The sequence below is a fragment of the Rhinolophus ferrumequinum genome, chromosome 11 (assembly GCF_004115265.2).
Source record: "Rhinolophus ferrumequinum isolate MPI-CBG mRhiFer1 chromosome 11, mRhiFer1_v1.p, whole genome shotgun sequence".
In the NCBI taxonomy this organism is placed as follows: domain Eukaryota; kingdom Metazoa; phylum Chordata; class Mammalia; order Chiroptera; family Rhinolophidae; genus Rhinolophus; species Rhinolophus ferrumequinum.
The window spans coordinates 56,543,766-56,563,910 of record NC_046294.1 but is presented as its reverse complement, the minus strand read 5'-3'; the positions used below and the strand labels follow the sequence as shown (position 1 = coordinate 56,563,910).

At 39.0% G+C, this 20,145-nt stretch overlaps 1 protein-coding gene across 12 annotated transcripts in view; it reads right to left on the bottom strand.

The window, feature by feature from the left end:
- Positions 1-15,231, bottom strand: part of ANKRD42 (ankyrin repeat domain 42) — a 59,232-nt gene extending 44,001 nt beyond the window's left edge. For 9 of the 12 annotated variants that reach the window (XR_004424388.1, XR_004424389.1, XM_033120451.1 and 6 more), the window contains exons 1-4: positions 14,233-15,231; positions 10,199-10,365; positions 3,268-3,375; positions 252-371 (exon numbers count right to left, since the gene is read on the bottom strand). Coding sequence is in view for 10 of the 12 variants with exons in the window: in XM_033120451.1 (XP_032976342.1) it covers positions 252-371; positions 3,268-3,375; positions 10,199-10,365; positions 14,233-14,290 (453 nt within the window). In the remaining 2 variants the exon portion in view is untranslated. Of the gene's footprint in view, positions 1-251; positions 372-3,267; positions 3,376-9,823; positions 10,005-10,198; positions 10,366-14,232 lie in introns of all 12 variants that reach the window. The other 3 variants (XM_033120455.1, XM_033120454.1, XM_033120458.1) reach the window with 3 other exon arrangements.
- Positions 15,232-20,145: the final 4,914 nt, after the last annotated feature.

Here is a 20,145-nt window from a genome sequence, read left to right as displayed (position 1 = left end):
TCCAGTTAAACTGCGCTAACATGAAAAACCCAGTCTCTGAAATAGTTTGTATTATTAAACTGTTTTTTTTTTGAAGGTTTATGTAAATTATTGCCTCTATTTTTAAAGATGGAAAAGCTAAAGACAGAGATCAAAAGACTCCCCCAAAGTCATAAAAGGGATTTAAAAAGTCAGAAAGAGATAACCAGACTATCAAATGCTATTCCACCTATACGATTACACATTCTCACATCTCAAGAGGAACCCCTCACCACTCCACTTCGAAGCATTATTTGTAAGGTGAAAGAATGTCCGTGTGTTGCAGCAAAGTGCAAAGGAGTGCAACCCCAGTCATCTTGAGCTGCCAGATTTGCTCCATTGATTATAAGAGCCTAAAAATAGAGAAATGAGTTTACATGACTATAGATGTTAAATCATAAATGCAGATTATCTATGGCAAGCAATTTATTACCCTCGCTAAATTATTATGTATGTTCTTACATATGTGCCACAGGCAAAGTGTGAGAAACCCTTAGGTAATCCTAAGAAAATGTTTGCGGTCCTTGTTAACATTGCCTAGGAAACATTTATAACACCTGATTTCATATTCTGATTTGAGCATGTATATACAATTTATAAGGCACACTTTTCATGAGCACTGATTAATAACCACTAATCTTTAACAACCACTAACTACTTTAGTGCTAAACTAATAAAACTGAAATTTAAATTTCCACTACTTCAAAAGCAGAATCTTTTATTAACTGGGTTTTGAATACAATAAAAGGACTTCATTATTAAAGTAACTAGTTCTAAGCTCCAAATCAAATTTCTAATTGCATCTGAGGAGATTCCATCTGAATTTACAATTGGCCCAATTTCCATATATGGGTTACATCATATACACAGCACAACCCTTTATATAATACACAGAGTAATTGCTTTAAAAGAATTACGAGTTGATTTTTTTGTTTAGATTTCTTTCTATCACAGGCTTTTTTTAACCAGCCCACGTTTACCAGCAAAAGTTTACTCAGTCATAATTCCTATTTTAGGAAGAACAGTCTCCATGATTTTGTCTGACAAACTACTTAATAATCATCACAAATCATATATTAAGTGCTTACTGTGTTTTAAAAGTCACTACAAAAAATATGAAGACATATCACCTAAGGGAATTAGACATTGTAGAGACAAAGAAAATCAACTGTACAAAGCTGTCTTTGATAAGCAACGACTACACCGTATGATACCAAAACAGCACCACAACTGCTCTGAGAAGGAAGACATCACTTTGTGAGGAAGGACAATCAAGGCAGAGAAAATGTCTTGAATGCTTAAAGGAAGGAAAGCATCACGTAAAGATTCATTTGTCCCCTAAATTTACTATTGTATTTTCTCCTTCCTTTCACTGCCTACTTCTCAAATGAACACCTCAACTTCAAATCCAACTGCAAACTGGGTGCCATCCCCACCAGTACATAGAAATACAGCCAACCTCCCCCTAGAGTGAGATCTCAAGTTCAGTGGCATTTCCTTAAGCTTTATTCCCCTCAGCTGTATCCTGTAACTAATACTCTGCCTAATTCTTCAATTTCTTCCTTGCACAGCCCTAATGGATCCTGGCTCTCTTTTCTGAATTCCTCTTCCAAATTCTTTACTCATTTCTCTGCCTCCTCTCACCCTTACTAGTAACATTCTTCAACATTCAATCCTCACTACTCTATACTCTTCTCTATACTTTATTGCTCCTGAAATCTTTGTCTCCAGCCCCCTTTCAAGAGCCTGGGCCTCCTGTACATGAATGATCTACAGGCACCTTCAACTCAAAACGTGCCAAATTGAACATCTTTCCTCTCAAGTCTCCCCGGCCTTTCAGATTCCCCTAGTTAGAGTTTCAAAATTATCTGTCATTCTGGCTAGGAACTTTAAATTCTCACTACAATCTGCCAATGACTGCTTTGGAAGATGTCCTGAATCATTTTTCCTTTCCTACTGCCACCACCTAAGTTCACCTTCTATGGTTAGTGATTATATCAAGAGTGTCTAACTGGCCTTCTTGCTTCCAAACTCGCTCTTCATTCCAGGTAGTCCTGGACACATTTCACTAGAATAATTTCCTGCAATACTCCTTTCATTACCTCATTCTCCTGTTAATGCCTATATGCATGTATGTATGTGTGTGTATGTACATATGTATATCTATATATGTAGTATGTATATAAAGCCTCTCTTTCCTATACAAGTAAATTTAAAATCTTTATTCTACTTCAAAGACACTTTACAAATCTAGCTCATCCAAACTTAGTTCATAACAGTCCACACAACAAACTATCTACACTCAGTCAAATTTATAATAGCACATCCTCTAAACTCACCTCATTTTTCTACTTCAGGGACTTCACAAAAAATTATAGCATAGAGGTTAACAGGACAAAGTCTAGGTTCAAATCTTTGCTTTGTTACTTACTTAGCAAGGTACTTAACTCTCTGAATCTGTTTCCTAATCTGTAAAAAGGGGAACTCATAAGATTGTTGCATTAAATGAGGTGATGCATGGGAGACTATGATTGACACATTAAAAAGGTTCAACAAATGATAATTATTATTTTTATTTGCTCCTCATATATTCCCTGCCTGCAATGCTTCCTTACTACTTACCTCCTTGAAATCAACTCATTCTTTTAGGCTTAGATAAAATTTAATTTCCTCCATTTATGATTCTTCTACCTCCTCCTAAATTCTATAATTCTTCTCATCTATACTTTTCATTAGAACCTTAATCATAAACTGTGCTTTGTATTGTTTTCTAACTCATGGGGTAGAGCCCCTGTCACTCCAAATAGATCTCAGGCTTCTTACAGGCAGGAACTATTTGCTTGTTTTTGTATTTTTGTATTTCTCCAAATACCAGTCTATTTTAATACATTAATTAAATCCAGTTACTCTAATAAAGTAGATCCTGCCACATATTAATGTGTTATTCTGGCCAAGAAATGTATTAAATAACAGATTTTAGGCATATAAAGGAGATGACTGTGATATTCTTTAAAACAACAATAACCAACAGATAACCAACTACTTCAAAGAGAAAAGGGTCTCTTATATCATTTATTTAAGTAGATAGTTGATACCAACATATCTAAGTCATGGAATCCAGTAAATTCTTGTTTAGAATATAGAAGTAAATCTATGTGATCAAATTATTAGAACAAAAACAATAGCTTAACAGAACTATGCTAAAGTAATTAAACTTATTGAATTTTTAAAAATTAAAGTTATTATTACCTGCATGCAAGCATCGTGACCCCTGATTGCAGTTATATGAGCTGCTGTCCAACCTCTCGTAGTTACTTGTGTAATATCAGCTCCATGCCAGAGGAGCCAATGAAGACACTAAATTAAGAAAATAGCCATGTTAACAAGTGATAAGGCAGCTATTTTCAATATTTTTATATCTTTTGAATTTAGTCTATCATCATGAAATACTCATTGCAGCCTGAGAAGCATCACAAGTGCACAAGGGGGCCAGGTGTAAGAAAAACAAAAGCACAAGCACAGTTGATAGTAACCAACATTTGGCCTTACTGTTGGGTAAACAATAGGGAGCAGTGGGAACTGTGGCAAACTGGAGACCACATTTCTTGTCAATAAGGTACGATGTTATTCAATCCCAGCCAGTTGTGGCTGTGAGGGCAATGCTAATCCAAATCTTATGTTTGACCAATACTGTACAAGCCAAACAACACACATCTGTGAGCCAAATTTATTGAAGGGCTGCCAGTTTGCAGCCTCTGCCACAGATTTCTAAATGGGCCCAGAAACTTCTGTACAAAAGCAAACATTGTTATTCTGATGGTACTGTCTAAAAAAAACAAGTGGTTTATATAAAACAGAGGGGTGAGTGGAAATCAAATGCATCTTCACTTAAGATTTTTAAAAATTATCCTCAGTCTCATTATAATATAGTACTTAGAGGTCTGTGTCACATATGTTAGACTCTACCTTCAAGAAGTTTCTTTTTTTTAAAAAAAATGGATTGTATCATTGAGACACACCATCAAATCAGTCACACCAATGTCATTTGTTGAAAAGGCTTACCATTTAGGTATCATCTGCCTCTCAGATTAGTGATCAATAATATACTTCTTTAAAAGCTCAACCTCACTAATAATTACAGTGAGTCATTCATTCATTCAACAAATATTTAGGGAGAGACTACTACATACTAACACTGATCAAGTACTGAACAGAAAAATAAAACCACTATAAGCATTCATGTACAGGTTTTTTTATTTGTCCTAGTTAAATATGTAGAAGTAAGACTGCTGGAACATAGGTAATGTTTAACTTTATAAGAAACTGCCAAACTGTTTTCCAATGTGGTTGTATCATTTTACACTTCTACCAGCAATGTATTAGGTTGGTGCAAAAGTAATTCTGGTTTAAAAGGTTAAAAATAATTGCAAAAACCGCAGTTACTTTTGCACCAACCTAATATGAGCGTTTCAGTTGCTCCACAGCTTTGCCAATACTCCATGTTGTCATTTGTTTAGTTTTTTGGTTGGATTTTTTTTTTTTTGCCATTTTAATATGTGTGTAATAGCATCTCATTGTGGTTTTAATTTGCGTTTCCCTAATGGCTCATGATGTTGAGTATCTTTTCATGTGCTCAGTTGCCATCCATATCATCTTTGAGAAAGTGTCTATTGAAGTCACTTGCCCATTTTTAAGTTGTGTTTGTCTACTTACTACTGAATTGTAAGAGTTTCATATATTCTATTTACAAGTTCTTAATCAAATATGATTTGCAAATATTTTCCCCTCTGTTTTCTTCTATAGGTTTGATACGGTTAAGTTTCACATTTGCCTATAATCTGTTTTCAGTAAATTTTTGCATATGGTGCCAGGTATGGCTCAAGGTTTATTTTTTTACATATGAATGTCCAATTGTACCAGTACCATTTAATTAAAACAATATCTGTTCTCCATTACATTGCATTTGCATTTTTGCCAAATATCAATTTACAAATAAGCAGGAATTCAGAAATGGCTAAGTAAGGAGCATGGCAAATGCTCTCCAAGAACAATAATGAAACTAGACCAAGTTGTCAAAAACAACAATTTAAAGACTCTGGAAATTGACCAAAGGCATATAACAAAATGAGAGGCATTTGTTCAAGAAAATCTACTGAATCTCAGTAACAAGAAGGAGACTGGCACAATAATCCCTTTCCCAGTTGCATGGTGCAGAAGTTCTCCTTGGGCAGACAGCACCATCGCCCTGCTAGAAGGATGGACTTTATTTGGAGTTGAACACAGAAAATTCCATGCTCAGGCACATTGTCAAAAACAATTCCACTCCTCGGTAGCCAACTCTCTGAGAAAGCCAACATCAGAGCTAGCCTGAAGTCATGATACTGGTTGCAGCAAGAAACAAAATTAAAGACCACCCAGAAAATTAATAGGAAAATCCAAGAAATGAGATGGCCAAAGTGGACCTCTGTAAGATTCCACTTATCCCTTGTGATCTAAAAGGCTATGCTCATGTACAAGGCTGCTGATACCCAAGAAAGACTGAAGAGGTTCCAAGTTAGAACAACTCAATAATGATTCAAAGGCCATTAGCCTGGAAAACTAAGAAAGAGATAGAAAAGCTAAACATGAGGCCTTGCAAACGTATTTTTAAAAAAGTTAGGCTGACTTGTAAGCTGCTTGGATTTTGAAAACATTCCCCAAGTCACATACAGACCCATCAGTAAATGATGAAATCCTTACTGGCTCAGGGTATTTAAGCACTGACTGACCACTAAGCTATGCTGACCCAGGGAGGACCCCTAGGAAGCCAGGCTTAAAAATGAAAATAAGAGTTAAAAATATAAGAACTGAGCGGTGGCCCCACAATGTGAGGAAAACAGACTCCACACAATTAGTTCAGGCAAGTCAACAAATACACAGCAACAACCAACAACCACCCCTGGGCATGGGTGAGGGAGTAGAATCAGACTCCAGAGTTGCTATAATATGTAATCTAAAATGTCGTTTCCAAAATGTCCGGTCAAACTAAAAACTTGTGAGACATACAAAGAAAATAAGAATGTGTAACCCACATACAGGAAAAAAGAGTAATCAATAGAAACTATCTTTGCAAGGGCTCAGATGTTGGATTTAGCAAGACTTCAAAAAGCAGCTATGATAAACTGCTTCCGAGAACTAAAAGAAACTATTTTTTAAGAATTTATGTTCAAAAAACTAAAGAAAAGTATGATGACAATGACTATCAAATAGAAACTATAAAGAGATAGAAATTATATTAAAAAAAAAAAAGAAAGAGCCAAATGGAAATTCTGAAGGTGAAAAGTGTATCTGAAATAAAAAGTTCACTACAGGGGCTCAATAGCTAACTTCATCTGACAGAAGAAAAAAATAAAATCTAATAAAGCATACTTTTCACAAGTTGTTGTCACATAGCAGCCTGGTCGTCTGTCTCCTTTAGCCTTTCCTTAGGAAAGAGGGTCGCAGGGTTGTATGCCCTAGGGGTTGAGTTAATAAGTCTCTTTTCTAGGTCCCAGTATGCAGGGTCTGCGGTCGAAGACGAGTAAGTTTCCCCTAGGGAGGGACGACTTAAGACCCCGGGGAACCCCATGAATATTGCTCTAAGGCTTAGAGGAAGCACTCCTCTTAAAGTTCCATCATCGGTTGCTGACTCATGGGTCATGCGGCAGAGACCTTGATATGCAAGGAACAATAGTGGAGCGGAACCTCCTGGCTCCTCGTTTATCTCATGGGAAAGCAGTACAGAGACCCGCTCCCCCCTAGGCTTAGCATACTGCACCAGCGACCACCTGGGGACAGTTTGCTTAAGTTGCTTTGGGACACAATGAATGGGTATTGGCGATAAGGTGATTGTCTTAAGCGGTGTTTGAGATGTAAAAGACCCTGCCCAGAGTCACGTAATGCCTTTTGAAAAAATCAATAAATACTCAGGAGAGACCTGATTCGGGGCTCCAGTCTCTTGTGGCTGCGAGTCCCTTGGTCCTCTGTGATTTCTTGCTATATAAGTGTTTGTGTCTTTATTTCTTAACCTAGCCCTCGCCGCCTCCCTCGTTTCTTCCCACTGCTTGTGTTGTGCAGGTCGCAACAACAAGTTGTTAATATAGTGTTAATTTAGTGACTATTTCACACAACTAACATAAGTACCAGACATCGTAAGAAATTTCAGAAAGGATAACAAAATGTAAGGGCACTAACTCAGTACTCAGGTAGAGAAATACATAATCTTTAAAGGAGAAGGGAGAAATGCACTAAAATCTTTTAGTTTAGATTTGTGTTTGTTAAAATTCAACAAACATTTCTTGAACATCTGCTATGCACTGTGTTAGACACTAAAAATATAAATTAAATTTAACAACAAATTCAGCAATTCAACAAACACATTTATTGAGAACATACAAAGTGACTCCACTATGTCAGACACTATGCTAGACGCTGAGGGAAAAAAGATGAATAAGACTCAAATAGTACATTCAAAGAGCTCAAAATCTAATATAGAATACAATTCAATGTGATAAATACAATAAAAATTTATGAATCAGATGTAGAGGTATCAGAGGAGGACGTAGCTAGTTGGAGGATATTGAGAGAGGAAACACAGAAGGCTTTACTAAACAGGTGCTGCCTGACCTGGATTTCAACCAGGTAACCAGTGGGAAAGAAGTGAGACCAGGCAGATAAAACAGCACGTGCAAAGTCTATGGTACTATGAAACAGTAGACTACTTTGGGATAGCAGTCACCAGTACTGCAGCGAAAAACAAGCATGATGAGAGATGAGATTGGATAGATAAGGCTACCATATTAAATAGTTTAAACTTTACCCTGTCGGGGATAGTCACTGTGGGGACTTGAGGGTTTTAAGTAATAACCGATTTTAGTATTAGAGTGGTAACCTTGTATACAGAATATGAACCAGACACAGATAAGACAGAAAAAGAAGGAAATCAATTAGATCGAAAGCAGTGGCTCTGAGGATGAAGAAGATAAATTCGAAAGGCAAAGATGGACCGGAATCAACCAACCCAGTGATCAGTTCTTACTGCATCAATGTGCACCTTCATCCTGACAAATGTTGATAATGTATTTTGCTTCTGTAAAAAATTGAGACAACTCAAGCAGACATTTTTAAAAATGGTCATGGTTGGTGCTTGTCAGATTTCTGAGAAAACTAATTGCTTTGTATTGTATATTACAATGCTCACCAACTGAAAATATTGTTTTACAATAGTTCTGTGGGGTTTTTTTCTGTTGTTGTTATTAAACAAATACTTTAGATGGTGAAAACAATTGAGACAACTCAATAATGATTCAAAGGCCATTAGCCTGGAAAACTAAGAAAGAGATAGAAAAGAATAATGGTTTAGTTTTAGAGCAATTAAATTTGAGATGCTAGTCAGATATGCATGTGTTGTTGATCAAGCACCTGATGCACACGCCAGAATTCAGGAGAAAAAGCAAATTAATGAATTATTATCCAGATGTGATAAAGCCACGGAAGTCTAAAAGACTGCCTGGCAAGAAAGTGTAAAGTAGGAGAGAGAAGACCACTGGCAGAAGTATAAACAATACCTACATTTATAGAATAGACAGGTTCCAGGAAAGGATACCAGGAAAGAGATGAAATAAATGTCATGTCAAGAAGTACTATCCTACTGGGATAGGGCAGAGTAAAAATCAGTATTTCATCTCTTCAAAATCATCCAGGAGAGAGAGAGAAAGAGAGAAAAAGAGAAAGAGAGAGAGAGAGGAAGGAAAACAGGAAGAAAACCTTATCTTTGATGAAACTAAGAGTCATCTGAAACTTAAACCACAAACCACAAAATAGATTGGCAAGCTGCCCAAGTACAGATCAAACAGTGATATGGGAGGAAACAGCAGAGAAAATACCCACCCAGGGCTACAAGCGTAGAAATACCTGTCAAGGCACATTTCTTCCAGGTGAGAGGAAGTCACTAAAAGGCCAAAGGGAAAATCATTGTTTACAAGTGGGGCACACAAACTGGTGGAGAGAGAGTCTCTAAATGAGATTTGGTTCCAAAAAGCAGAGAAGCCCAAACAAGAAATCACACAGAGAAGCCATATTTATAGGAAGCAGTCTGTTTGTGTGGCAGGGGATTAAAAAATGAGACTGCATAATGAATAGACCTACTGCAGCCTACATCCTCGGGAAACGTAGCAGCTAAAATAAGTTCCCCGCACACAATCTTAAATCATGAGAAAAATTCCAGTTGGCATTGCACACAGCCCAAGAATAAGAAGTTTTGCATAAAAATATTCACTAAGCACTGCTTGTATTAGCTAATAATTGAAACCAATTAAATTTAAAAAAATGAATAAATTCTGATATTAGTCTAAGAATAGACTATTACCACATGGCTGAAAGAAATGAACTAGAGTACCTATATGTAACCACATGTATCAAGCTGCAGGACAATATATATAATATGATGTCATTTATATAAAATATGTCAAATAAAACAATGATATAATCATATGTAATAATAGTATATAACAGATGGGAATAATAAACACCAAATTTAGGGTAAATTTATCTCTGGAATTGGAAGAAGAGAAGTGGCACCTGGGAGGGGTGCTCAGAGACTTCAACTGTACCAGGAATATTCCATTTGTTTTCTAAAAATCTGAAGCAACTATAGCAAAAGTGTTAGGATTGCATAGAGCTAGGTATCCATTATGCTGTCCTCTGTAAGTTACCCTTGATGCTTGCCTTTGGAACCCAGCCATCTCATTGTAAGGAAGCACAAATTAGCCAGGTGGAGAAAACTCACAAACAGGCCCGCATGGAGAGGAATTAAGATGCCAAGTCTACAGCCAGCCTCTATCACCAGATATCTGCATGAATAAGCCTTCAGAAGGTTCCAGCTCCAGCTTTTCAATCTTCTAGCTGAAACCCCAGACATCGTGGAGCAGAGACAAGCTGTCCCTGAGATCCAAATTTCTGGTTCACTCCTGAGCACAAATAAATGGTTATTTTAGGCCACTAGGTTTTGAGATAACCAAAACACCTAATACTAGACTGAACTGAAAAGGAAAATATTATATTTGCAGTGCCTAGCATAAGGCCTCAGTTCTGTTTGTTAAATTTATAAAACTGCTAACAGCTGTAAACTTACCCCAGTTTGATCATTTATATAGCTTCTTACCTCCAAACTTCCAGAATGTGCTGCCCAATGTAAAGGGGTAAATTTATGGAGAATGTCAACTTCATTAATTCTGGCTCCACGTTCTACCATTTCTGAAAGCTGCTTTACATCTCCAGCTCGCACTGCATCATGTATGCTCCCAAAATGTACCTTCTTCCTGCCACCTACTGAAAAACCAATTTGCTTAAAATATATTATAAAACTAAACAAACAAACAAACAAAAACACTAAAGCAATGATTCAACAGAAAGCACAAAATCACTTTGGCTTTCCAAATAATTTATGACAAAGATGTTTGTGATTAACATCTTACCAGATTTCCATTTCAGTTCTAACAAGCAAAGAGCATGGAAGCTGTGATTCCCATACCTACAGGAGAAAAGCTAAACAAACTCAAAACCAATGCCTTTTCTTGGACTGATCAAAGAATTGAGGCCTCAGGACAAATTGCCACCCTGAATCTGGAAAGACAGCCAAATACAGAGAAATACACAGTCAAGTTCAGCTTACCTGGAGCAGAAGCTACAGGAGCCATAAACAGCAAGAAGCACTTAAATGATAATTTTGACAAATTGTTAAGAGACCCCCACAGTTTCATAGATTTTACCTTCAAAACGCCACCAGGTTATCACTGCGAAACACCAAGAAAAATCAACTCATGTTTTTGGCAAGGGGAGGGGAAAAGTAACCATTTTGAAATATACCCAAGTGCATTCTCTTTAACAAAGGACTACTCTCCAGTGAAAAACACTTTACTAGAGCCTTATCTCACATTGGCAGATATAGTTTATCAATATTTTTCTTATCTTTCTCATATGTCTGACACTAAGAAAGGAATGGCAGGTCACAATTTTTACTTCACACACTCTAGTTAGTGTCTTATGTTTTATAATTTAACGTACCAAACACAAAGACTGCATTGTCAGGCTCACTGTACTGTAAAATATTTTAATGTGCTTTGAGAACCAGAAGCAATACAGGTATCTAAGCATGAACAGACAGTGGAAGGGAGAAGAAGAATTCAATCAAAATATTTCCTAAACAAAAGAGACAGGCACGATTCCTGACCTCAAATTGTTTTGAAAAGAACTCACCAACACTTCTGGCAGACAATCTATGCAATCTCGCACTACCATTTATCTATGTACAAATATGTCCTCTCTCCATAATTAGAATGTTAACTTCTTGAGGACTGGTACCATATTTTACACTGGAATCATATCTTACACCAACCCTTAGCAAAATGCTATACATTTTACCCAAAAATCCTTTATGAGCATCTACCATGTGCCAGGACTATGATAACATAATGGGAAATGGACATGGAGTTAACACATTTTCTTTCCACCAACACTTTAAAACTTATAAAATCTATGTGGATAAATTCAATGAAATAAAAAACCTGACAGTACTGTCCTAATAAAGTACAGGTAAAATTGAGGAGGAGGAAACATTTGAGCAAGACCTGGAAGAACAATGAAAAGATATATGCATACAGGGAAAGGAGCAAGAAAGCCACCAAAATATAAACCACACCAGTTAATATGTTTAATGATGTCAACCCCCTAGGTCAAACCTTCCTTCTTCTCCTTTAAACCAGTACAGCAAGATCTACAAATGGTGTTCTACCCATATAACACAGAGAGACAATCCTGAGCCCTTCATGCCTCTAGACCAAACTGCTTCTAGTTATCCACCGCTAGGATAGAGAACCAAGTCCGCCAGTATAGAGAACCAAGTCCAAACCCTCAGTATGCCAGTCTAAGCCCTCCCATAATTTGGCTCCATCTAATTTTATGGCCTTTTTTTCTCACCACATTCCATGCCAATTCATTCATTCATCTACCCATCCATCCACCCAAAATTAATTCGGTGTCTATCACAAGGATAAAAAGATGGAGACATGGTCTCAATCCTCAAGGAACTCACAGAGAGATACAAACACAAATTATACAATGACGTGACAAGAGCAATGACAAAATATTCGTAAGAACTTACAGAAGCACAGAAGACTTCTAACTCAGATAGGGCAGGAGGGGAGAGAAACAGAAAATGATTTCTGGGGGAGGTAACATCTAAGATGAATCTTCAAGGACTAGCAGGAGCTGGCCAGACAAAATGGGAGTAGGGAGGGGACGGACGGGTGTCTCAGTTGCTTAGAGCGCAAGGTCTGGACAACGGGGCTGCAGGTTCAATTCCCACGTGGGCCAGAGAGCTGCGCCCTCCCCAACTAGAACGAAGTTAATGAGCTGCCACTCAGCTCCCAGGTGGCCAAATGGCTCAGTTGGTTGGAGCGCGGCTTCTCAGCCACAAGGTTGCTGGTTTGACTCATGGACTCCTGCAAGGGATGGTGGGCTGCGCCCCCTGCAATCTCAACTAAGATTGAACACGGGCACCTTGAGCTGAGCTCCCGGATGGCTCAGTTGGTTGGAGCACATCCTCTCAACCACAAAGTTGCGGGTTCGACTCCCACAAGGGATGGTGGGCTGCGCCCCCTGCAACTAACAACAGCAACTGGACCTGGAGCTGAGCTGCACCCTCCACAGATAAGATTGAAAGGACAACAACCTGACTTGGAAAAGTCCTGGAAGTACACATTGTTCCCCAATAAAGTCCTGTTAGCCTCCCCCAATACAAACAAAACAAAACAAAAAAAAATCTTTACAAAAAAAAATGGGAGCAGGGAAAGGCATTCTGGACAGCATTAACAGTAGGATGTGATCAAGAAACCACACACACAAAAAAAACCCACCCTATTGCTGAGCCATAAAGTGGAAGGAAAAGAGGCTAGAATTAGACAAGAGATAGGCTATGGTAGAACTTGGTGGACTAGAGCAGACAATGGGGAGTCACTGAGGGATTTTAAACAGAAGAAGAATGATCAGATTTGTAATGCTGAGTTTACAGGGTTGGCCTGCGGTGAGGGGAATTCATTCAGGAGCAAAAATGCAACACTAGAGATTCAGAAAGACCAGGTAAGAAAATAGCTACAGTAGTCTATACCAGAAACACTGAGACCCCCAATTAAGGGAATGGCATTAGGAACAGAAAAGGAGACAGATTAAACAAATATGGAAACAGGCTGAATGGAACTTGGATGGATACAGTGGGTGAAATAAGGGAAGAGTAATGGGATAACTTCAAGGAGTCTGGCTTAGTTCCCCCAGTGGTGTGGTGCCACTGAGACAGCCTATGGGTACAAAATTATATTTCAACATGTTGATGCTGAGGTGCCCAAGGAAGAGTTCCAGAAGGGACTTGTATTTATGAGTCTGCAGCTCAGAGGAGAGATCTGGAATTGAGATCTCAGTGCTAGGTGTATCTCAGTACTAGGTAGGTTTACCGGACAGCCATCCTCACCTCATACTGGAGCCAATGGCACTCTTCTCTTCTGTATAATATTAATCACATTAGTGATTATATGCTCAGTATTTATCTTCCCCACTAGAAGAAAAGTAATGTGCCTGTCTTCTTTATTGATATCCTTAATATGCAGCACATATTAGGCACTCATTAAATATTTACTGGATGGTTGAATGAATAACACAGATCTGGGGGTCCTCAGTAGAGTTGAAGTCATAGTACATGACAAGTAAAAAAGCACCAGTGACAGCACTATTCAGCAAAAACAAAAACAAAAAACATTTAAGGAGAAGATGGAAGAAAAGTCACCAAAGAAGAGGGAGTCGATAGAGTGGAAGGACAAAAATAGGTAAGTCTAGTGTCATTTACACAGGGTCGAATGCTGCAGAGAAACCAAGTAAAAACTTAAAAGGGTCCATAAGATTTAACAAGGGTTGATATCAGTCTGGGCAACAAGTCTCAGGAATGGCGATGGGAAGAAAGGAGGGAAAGCTAAAATGAGGGAGCATAGGGCACAGGTGAACAGCTTTGAGACCCACTGAAAATAGGTCAATTAGGGGAAATGAGTGACAGCTGAGAAAGGGAACGGCCAGAACCGATAAGACTGATGGGGACAGAAGTGAGAAAAGTAGTATGGCAGAAACAAGGACCATGGAAGTAATGTGACTCACAAGAGGTTGCCGTCTCCGTAGAGGAGGTGGAGGGGCCTGAATGGGGCACCCCGGGCATGGTGCGATCTCTCGGGCTCCCAGGAGGAGTTGAATCCAGGCCCCCGCTGCTGCCGCGGTCTTCACTTGCCGTCACCCACGAGCCACTGCCGCGGCCGTCTTCGTCTTCACTCCGGCCAGGGCCGCCGTCCTCCCTTGCTCTCTGCCCAGAGCCCCTGCAGCCAGAACCTCCGTCTTCACTTTCTCTCTCCCAGAAGCCACTGAGGTGGGGGCTGGAATCTCGGCTGACGCTCACCGCGGAGGATGCGCTGGCCGTGTAGCCGCCGTCTTCACTTACTCCCTCCCACGAACTACTGAGGCTGTGGCCGCCATCGACACTCCCTCCCTCCCAAGAGCCAGTGAGGTGGCGGCTGCGGTCGTCACTGCCCCTCTCCCCCGAGTGGCTGGTTCCGCGGCCGCCGACTTCCCTGACTTCCTCCCAAGTACCACCGAGGCGGAGGCTGCGGTCTTCTCTGACCGTTCCCACCGAGTCACTAGTTTGGTGGCCGTCGACTTCACTTAAACTGACGATGCTGCTGCGAAAGCCCTGGTATCCAAGCCTTAGTCTGTCCCAGGAACTGCTGTGACCGTGGCCGCCACCATCTCCCTTAACTCTGTCCGGAAAACCACTGCGGCGGTGGCCCAGGTCTTCACTGACCCTTCTCGAGTGCCTGCGGGAGAAGCTGACGTCCTCACTTACTCTGGCCGTAGAGACGCTGCAGCAGTGGTCGTCGTTTCCACGGATTTTTTCCCCGTCTTCGCTACCTCTTTCCCTTGACTGGCTGCCGCGATGGTCGTGTCGGCTGTTTATCCTCCACGCGTGAGGGCCAGTGCGGCGGCCGCCGTCTTCGGCTGCTACTCCCCGCGAGTCGCTGTGGCGGCGGCCGCCGTGGACGAGTACCCTCTTCTCGGAGTCGCTTTCCAGCGTCCCGACTCCCACCACCTGGTTGGAGCAGTGGCGAAGCCGTCGCCTTGGAAACGAATAAACTTCCGGCGTGTTATGGTCATTTCCAGTTCCTTACGCCTTTGCGTCACTTCCGGCTTCCCTTCCTCCACCTCTTCCAAGGCTTCGCCTCTAGAGGAATCGGATGGTGGTAGGGACCGGGTTTCGGTGAAGTTCCGCTCGTTCTTAACGCCCAGCCTTATCTAGGCCCCGTGTCTGTAACGGCTGGCAGCGATCGCGCCCCCCACGGCTCAGCGCGCAGGTGGAGGCTTCCAGGACTGCAGTCTGCGTAGGTGACCTGTGTGGCGCGGGCCGGGCGGGGCCTCTCGTCCTTGGCAAACCTAGTATTTCTCAGTGCTGGTCCGAACGTTGGAGGAAAGATATTCTTACCTATCTTATCACAAGTTTGGAAAAAGACCTAAAGGAGAAGGTAGCAGCTGCAGCCGCTATCGTTATTGAGTGCTTATTAGTGCCCGGCCCTTTGATAATGGCTTGGTACTTAATTCTCACAGTAATTTTGTAAGGTAGGTGTTATCCCCATTTTACAGGTGAGGAGATTCAAGGTATCAGTAATTTGCTAAGGCCAAGAACAGGTAAGTTGTAGAGCCAGTATAAAAACACAGGTCATTAGTCAAAAGATTACTCCAGGTCTCCTGACTTCAAATCGAAGGTTCCTTTTGCTGTAAAAATGTTTATTTTCAACAGTTTGGCCCAAGTATTTTTCTCCAATCTTATTGCTTACGCTGTATTTTTCCATTCACTGTTTGTTGCAAAGGTATGGGTCAGGTTTTGTGCTAGCAGCTGAGAATACAGAAATTAGAATTCTCTGCCTTCCAAGGGCATCACCCACCTTGATTCCCCTTTCACCCTGTTTTTTTCCATCTTTATTGCTTTGCCACAGGTTTTGTGCTGTGAACACATTTGAGAAATTCCGGTGACCCTACCTTTCCTCTCTTGAAATACAGTAAATTGCCTTTCTTTAACTTCATAGCCTCTTGTAATGTTAATAGCTGTCATTTGTTGAGTTCATATTATGAGCCTGACACTGTACTAAGTACTTTATATTAATCTTATTATTTGATCCTTAATATAACCTACCAGGACAGTATTATTATTCCTTTTACAAATAAAGTACCAAGGAAAGAGCCTGAAAATACACAGCTAGTAGGTAGTAACTACCCGAATTAGGGATTCTACCTAGATCTTTGATTTTGCTGCACATACTTCTCAAAGTCTGAATTCCCACAACCTTTGTAATAGACAACTTTTCACATTGTATTGTAATTACGTTTTTTAAGAGTCCTCACCCCTATTCCCCAAGGTGTCGCTGAGCTTCTGGGAGGTAGGGACTGTTTCATTATTCATCTTGGAATTCCTGATATCTAAAATACTTTGTTCAGGGGGGAAGGGCTTAGTAACTATTGTGAGATGAGTGGGTGGGTTGACTGGGTGATTGTGGGGTGTATGAACTGATAGACTGAAAGTAAAGTTTTTTATAGTTGGAAGGGATTTGGGGATTAGTCATCCCAAGTCCCTCATTTTTAGAAATAGGGCAACTGAGTCCTTTCACCAGACATCTGTTGAATTAATTCATTAATATGGGGCGGTTTCAGGGCTAAATGATTTGCAAATAGTTTCAAATGTAATCTATATTATTTCTATTTTTACAGATAAACTACTCAGATTTGGCCAAGATCACCTAATTAGGAGGTGGGAAATTAGAATCTACTATAACTGACTCCAAATTAATACAGTACATGTAGCCACTTATAATGGTAAAGGCTTTATTTGTTTGCTATGTTGTATGGATAAACTCACTGAGGGAATGAGATAACACATCATTAAAGGATACATGCATGGCGGGAAGCATCAGAAAAGGAAACAAACAGCAGAGAAGCAGAAAAAGTAAAATCTCCCAAAATAAATGTCAAAGGATTTAAAAATAAAAAACAAATTAATGAAATAGAAAGTAAAAATGATAAAAGCTGGCATTTAAAAATAATAAATAGACACTTAGCAAATCTGAGGACAAAAAGGAGAAAAAACAATATTGGAAACAAAGGGAATACAGTACAGATACTGGGGTAGGGGTTGGAGTATTTGAAAATCTAATGATTTAGTGTAAACTTATACTAATCCTGAAAATTCATTTGCACAATTTTCTAGGAAAATACAAATGTCAAAAAATTGGCCTCAAGAGTTAGAACATCTTAATAAACTGATAATCACAAAAGAGTGACTTATGTGTCCTTGACAAAAGTCACCAGGAACAAAGCATAGAAAAGAATGGGATACTTCCCCACTATGAAGGTAGCATAACCCTAATAGAATTTAAACAAGGGTAGTGAAAAAAGAACCAAACTTAACAGCTCAGTCTGTAAATGTACACGCAAAAATCCTAAGGAAACTGAAGCCAGCAGTGCATTTAGAAAATTAATGCCATAACCAAGTTAGGTTTATCCTACCAGTGCAAGGATGGGTTAACAACACTAGATAGTATAGTAATGAAAATTTCCTAATTTAATAAAGGAGAAAAACTATTAATTGATACTGAAAAAGCACTTAAAAAATTAGCGTCTATTACTGATTCAAAAAGAAGAAAATAAAATTCATATTAAGTAATAAAAGGAAGCTTGCTTAACTAGATGAACAAATAAACAGCACACTTAATGTCATGGTCCAAGTTATCTGCTATCATTCCTGTAATTCAGCATCGTCCTAAGCATTTTAGACGCAGTGTAATAAGATAAATAAGGTACGAAATTGGAAAAGAAGAAATTAAGACAAATGATATCATTGTTTAGCTGGAAAACCAAAGAAACTAAAATATTAAATATTAGAATAAAGAGTTCAGTAAGATGGTAAACTATCATAGCAACATACAGAAGTAAGACTTCCTATAAACTAGATGGAATCAATTTTTAAATGTAAAGGAAGATCTCATTCATATTAGCAGCAACGGTGAAATATTCTAGGAATAAACCTATTAAGTGAGCCAAACCTACATTAAAAAAAACCCCATAAAACTTCCTTTATGGGTATTACAGAAAATCAAAATAAATGGAAAGATATATCCCTGTGTGAGAAAGCACAGTATTGTAAAGATAGGATTCTCCTGAGACTAAATTTGTTGTGCATTTCAAGTAAAAATTCTAATGTAATTTTAGTGGACACTGGCAAGATGATTTTAAAGTTTATCTGGAAGATTGAGTGTGTAAGATTAACCAAAACATTTTTGAAAAGAATTAATGAGGACTTACCCAAATACATATTAGAACTATAGAGCTGTGTATTGGAACAGGACTAGATAGATAGATTAGTGGAACCAAACTAGAGGCCAGAAATAACCCTATGTATTTGTTTATTATAGAGGTGGAATTTTTCAAATAGAGAAATATAGGCTCTTCAATATTTTCATATACAAAAACTTCAGAATTCAAGATATTAACATAAAGTATTAGAAGACAATACAGAAAATTTGTTCTACAAATCTTAGGCAGCCCGTCCTAAGCAAGACAAGCCCCAGAGACCAGAGAGGAAAAAGTGTAATATGTAAACATTTAAAAGGCTACAAGAAGTTGAGATGAGAGAAGACTTAATGTTTATTCTAAAAATTTAAGTCAGTGAGAAAGACTAAATAGAATAATTAATGAGCAAAACATAAAGATATCAAGAGCAAATTAACAAAAGGGTCCTCAGAGACTGCACATCAATGATAAAAACCAAAAGATTATGGATAAGTAGTGTTAGAAGTTGTCTCAACAAAGCACTCTGAAGACCCTGATGGTGAAAGACTTAAGAGTGATGTGACCCATGAAGGACGATTTGGCAGTATCTATCAAAGTTCTAAGTATTAAACCAGCAATTATCCAGTTGTAAAGTCTTCAAAATCACTTGCTCAGATGTATGTACTAGGATAGTCATTGCAACACTTTGTAAATATACATCAGTGAAAGAATGGCTCAATTATGTTCCATGTATAATATGAAACATTACACAGTAATAGAAATGCAGATCTATATGCATTAATCAACATGGAAAGAGTTGCAGGTACAGAAAATGAAAAAACGCAAAACAATAGATACGTGATCTCACTTAATTTCTAAAAATTACTTTGTAAAAGAATTTTTGTCACAGTTGAGGAAGGATCTATACCTAACTGTTAACTTGGTTACTTTATAGAAAAAGATGTAAAAGGAGACTGTTTTCTATACTTCATGTATTTGATTTTTAAAGTTCTTCCTAAGTGAAAATAGAAACACAGGAAAACATGCACTAACAAGTAGAGCAAAAGAATATACTTTTAAGGAGTATATGGTCCAGGAGATATTAAGAGGCTAAGAAAAGCACGCTGGTTTTGGCAAGGAGTCATTGGTAATACTCTGGAGAGCAATTTTAATGAAGTCGTCAAAATATAACAACCAGATTGCACAGGATTTCAAGGTAAGTGAGGGACTGACATTTTCTCAAGTGAACCAAGTTTTAGAACACACACTGAGGTGAGTATATCCGCATTCCAAAGAATTGGTACCCTTTGTAAGCAGGAAGCTTATGATTCCAATTAGTAAAAATGGCTAGTCCTCCACCTCTACCTCAGGTTCTCCAAAGTAGGTTATAAATTAGGTGGTCCTCATAATCCCCCATAAATCAGCTGTTTGCATCTAGTTCCAAAGGGAGCAGGGCTGACCCTAGGCCAAAACTTGAACTAAATAGATTTGGTAACCATCTCTACTTTCTGCCAACTACGTACCCTCCACTTTCCAGGCATTGCCCTCCCTTAGGTACACACCTACAAACCCTCACCAGGGCACCTCACTGGTGCTTTTTGCCTCCTTCTTTAACTTGCTCTTCCCCACCTGCCCAGTGGAGCTGACCCTATCCATGTAAGATTAGGAGAAAACTGCCTGCTTCTCCAGTAGTTCAGTCCCTGACAA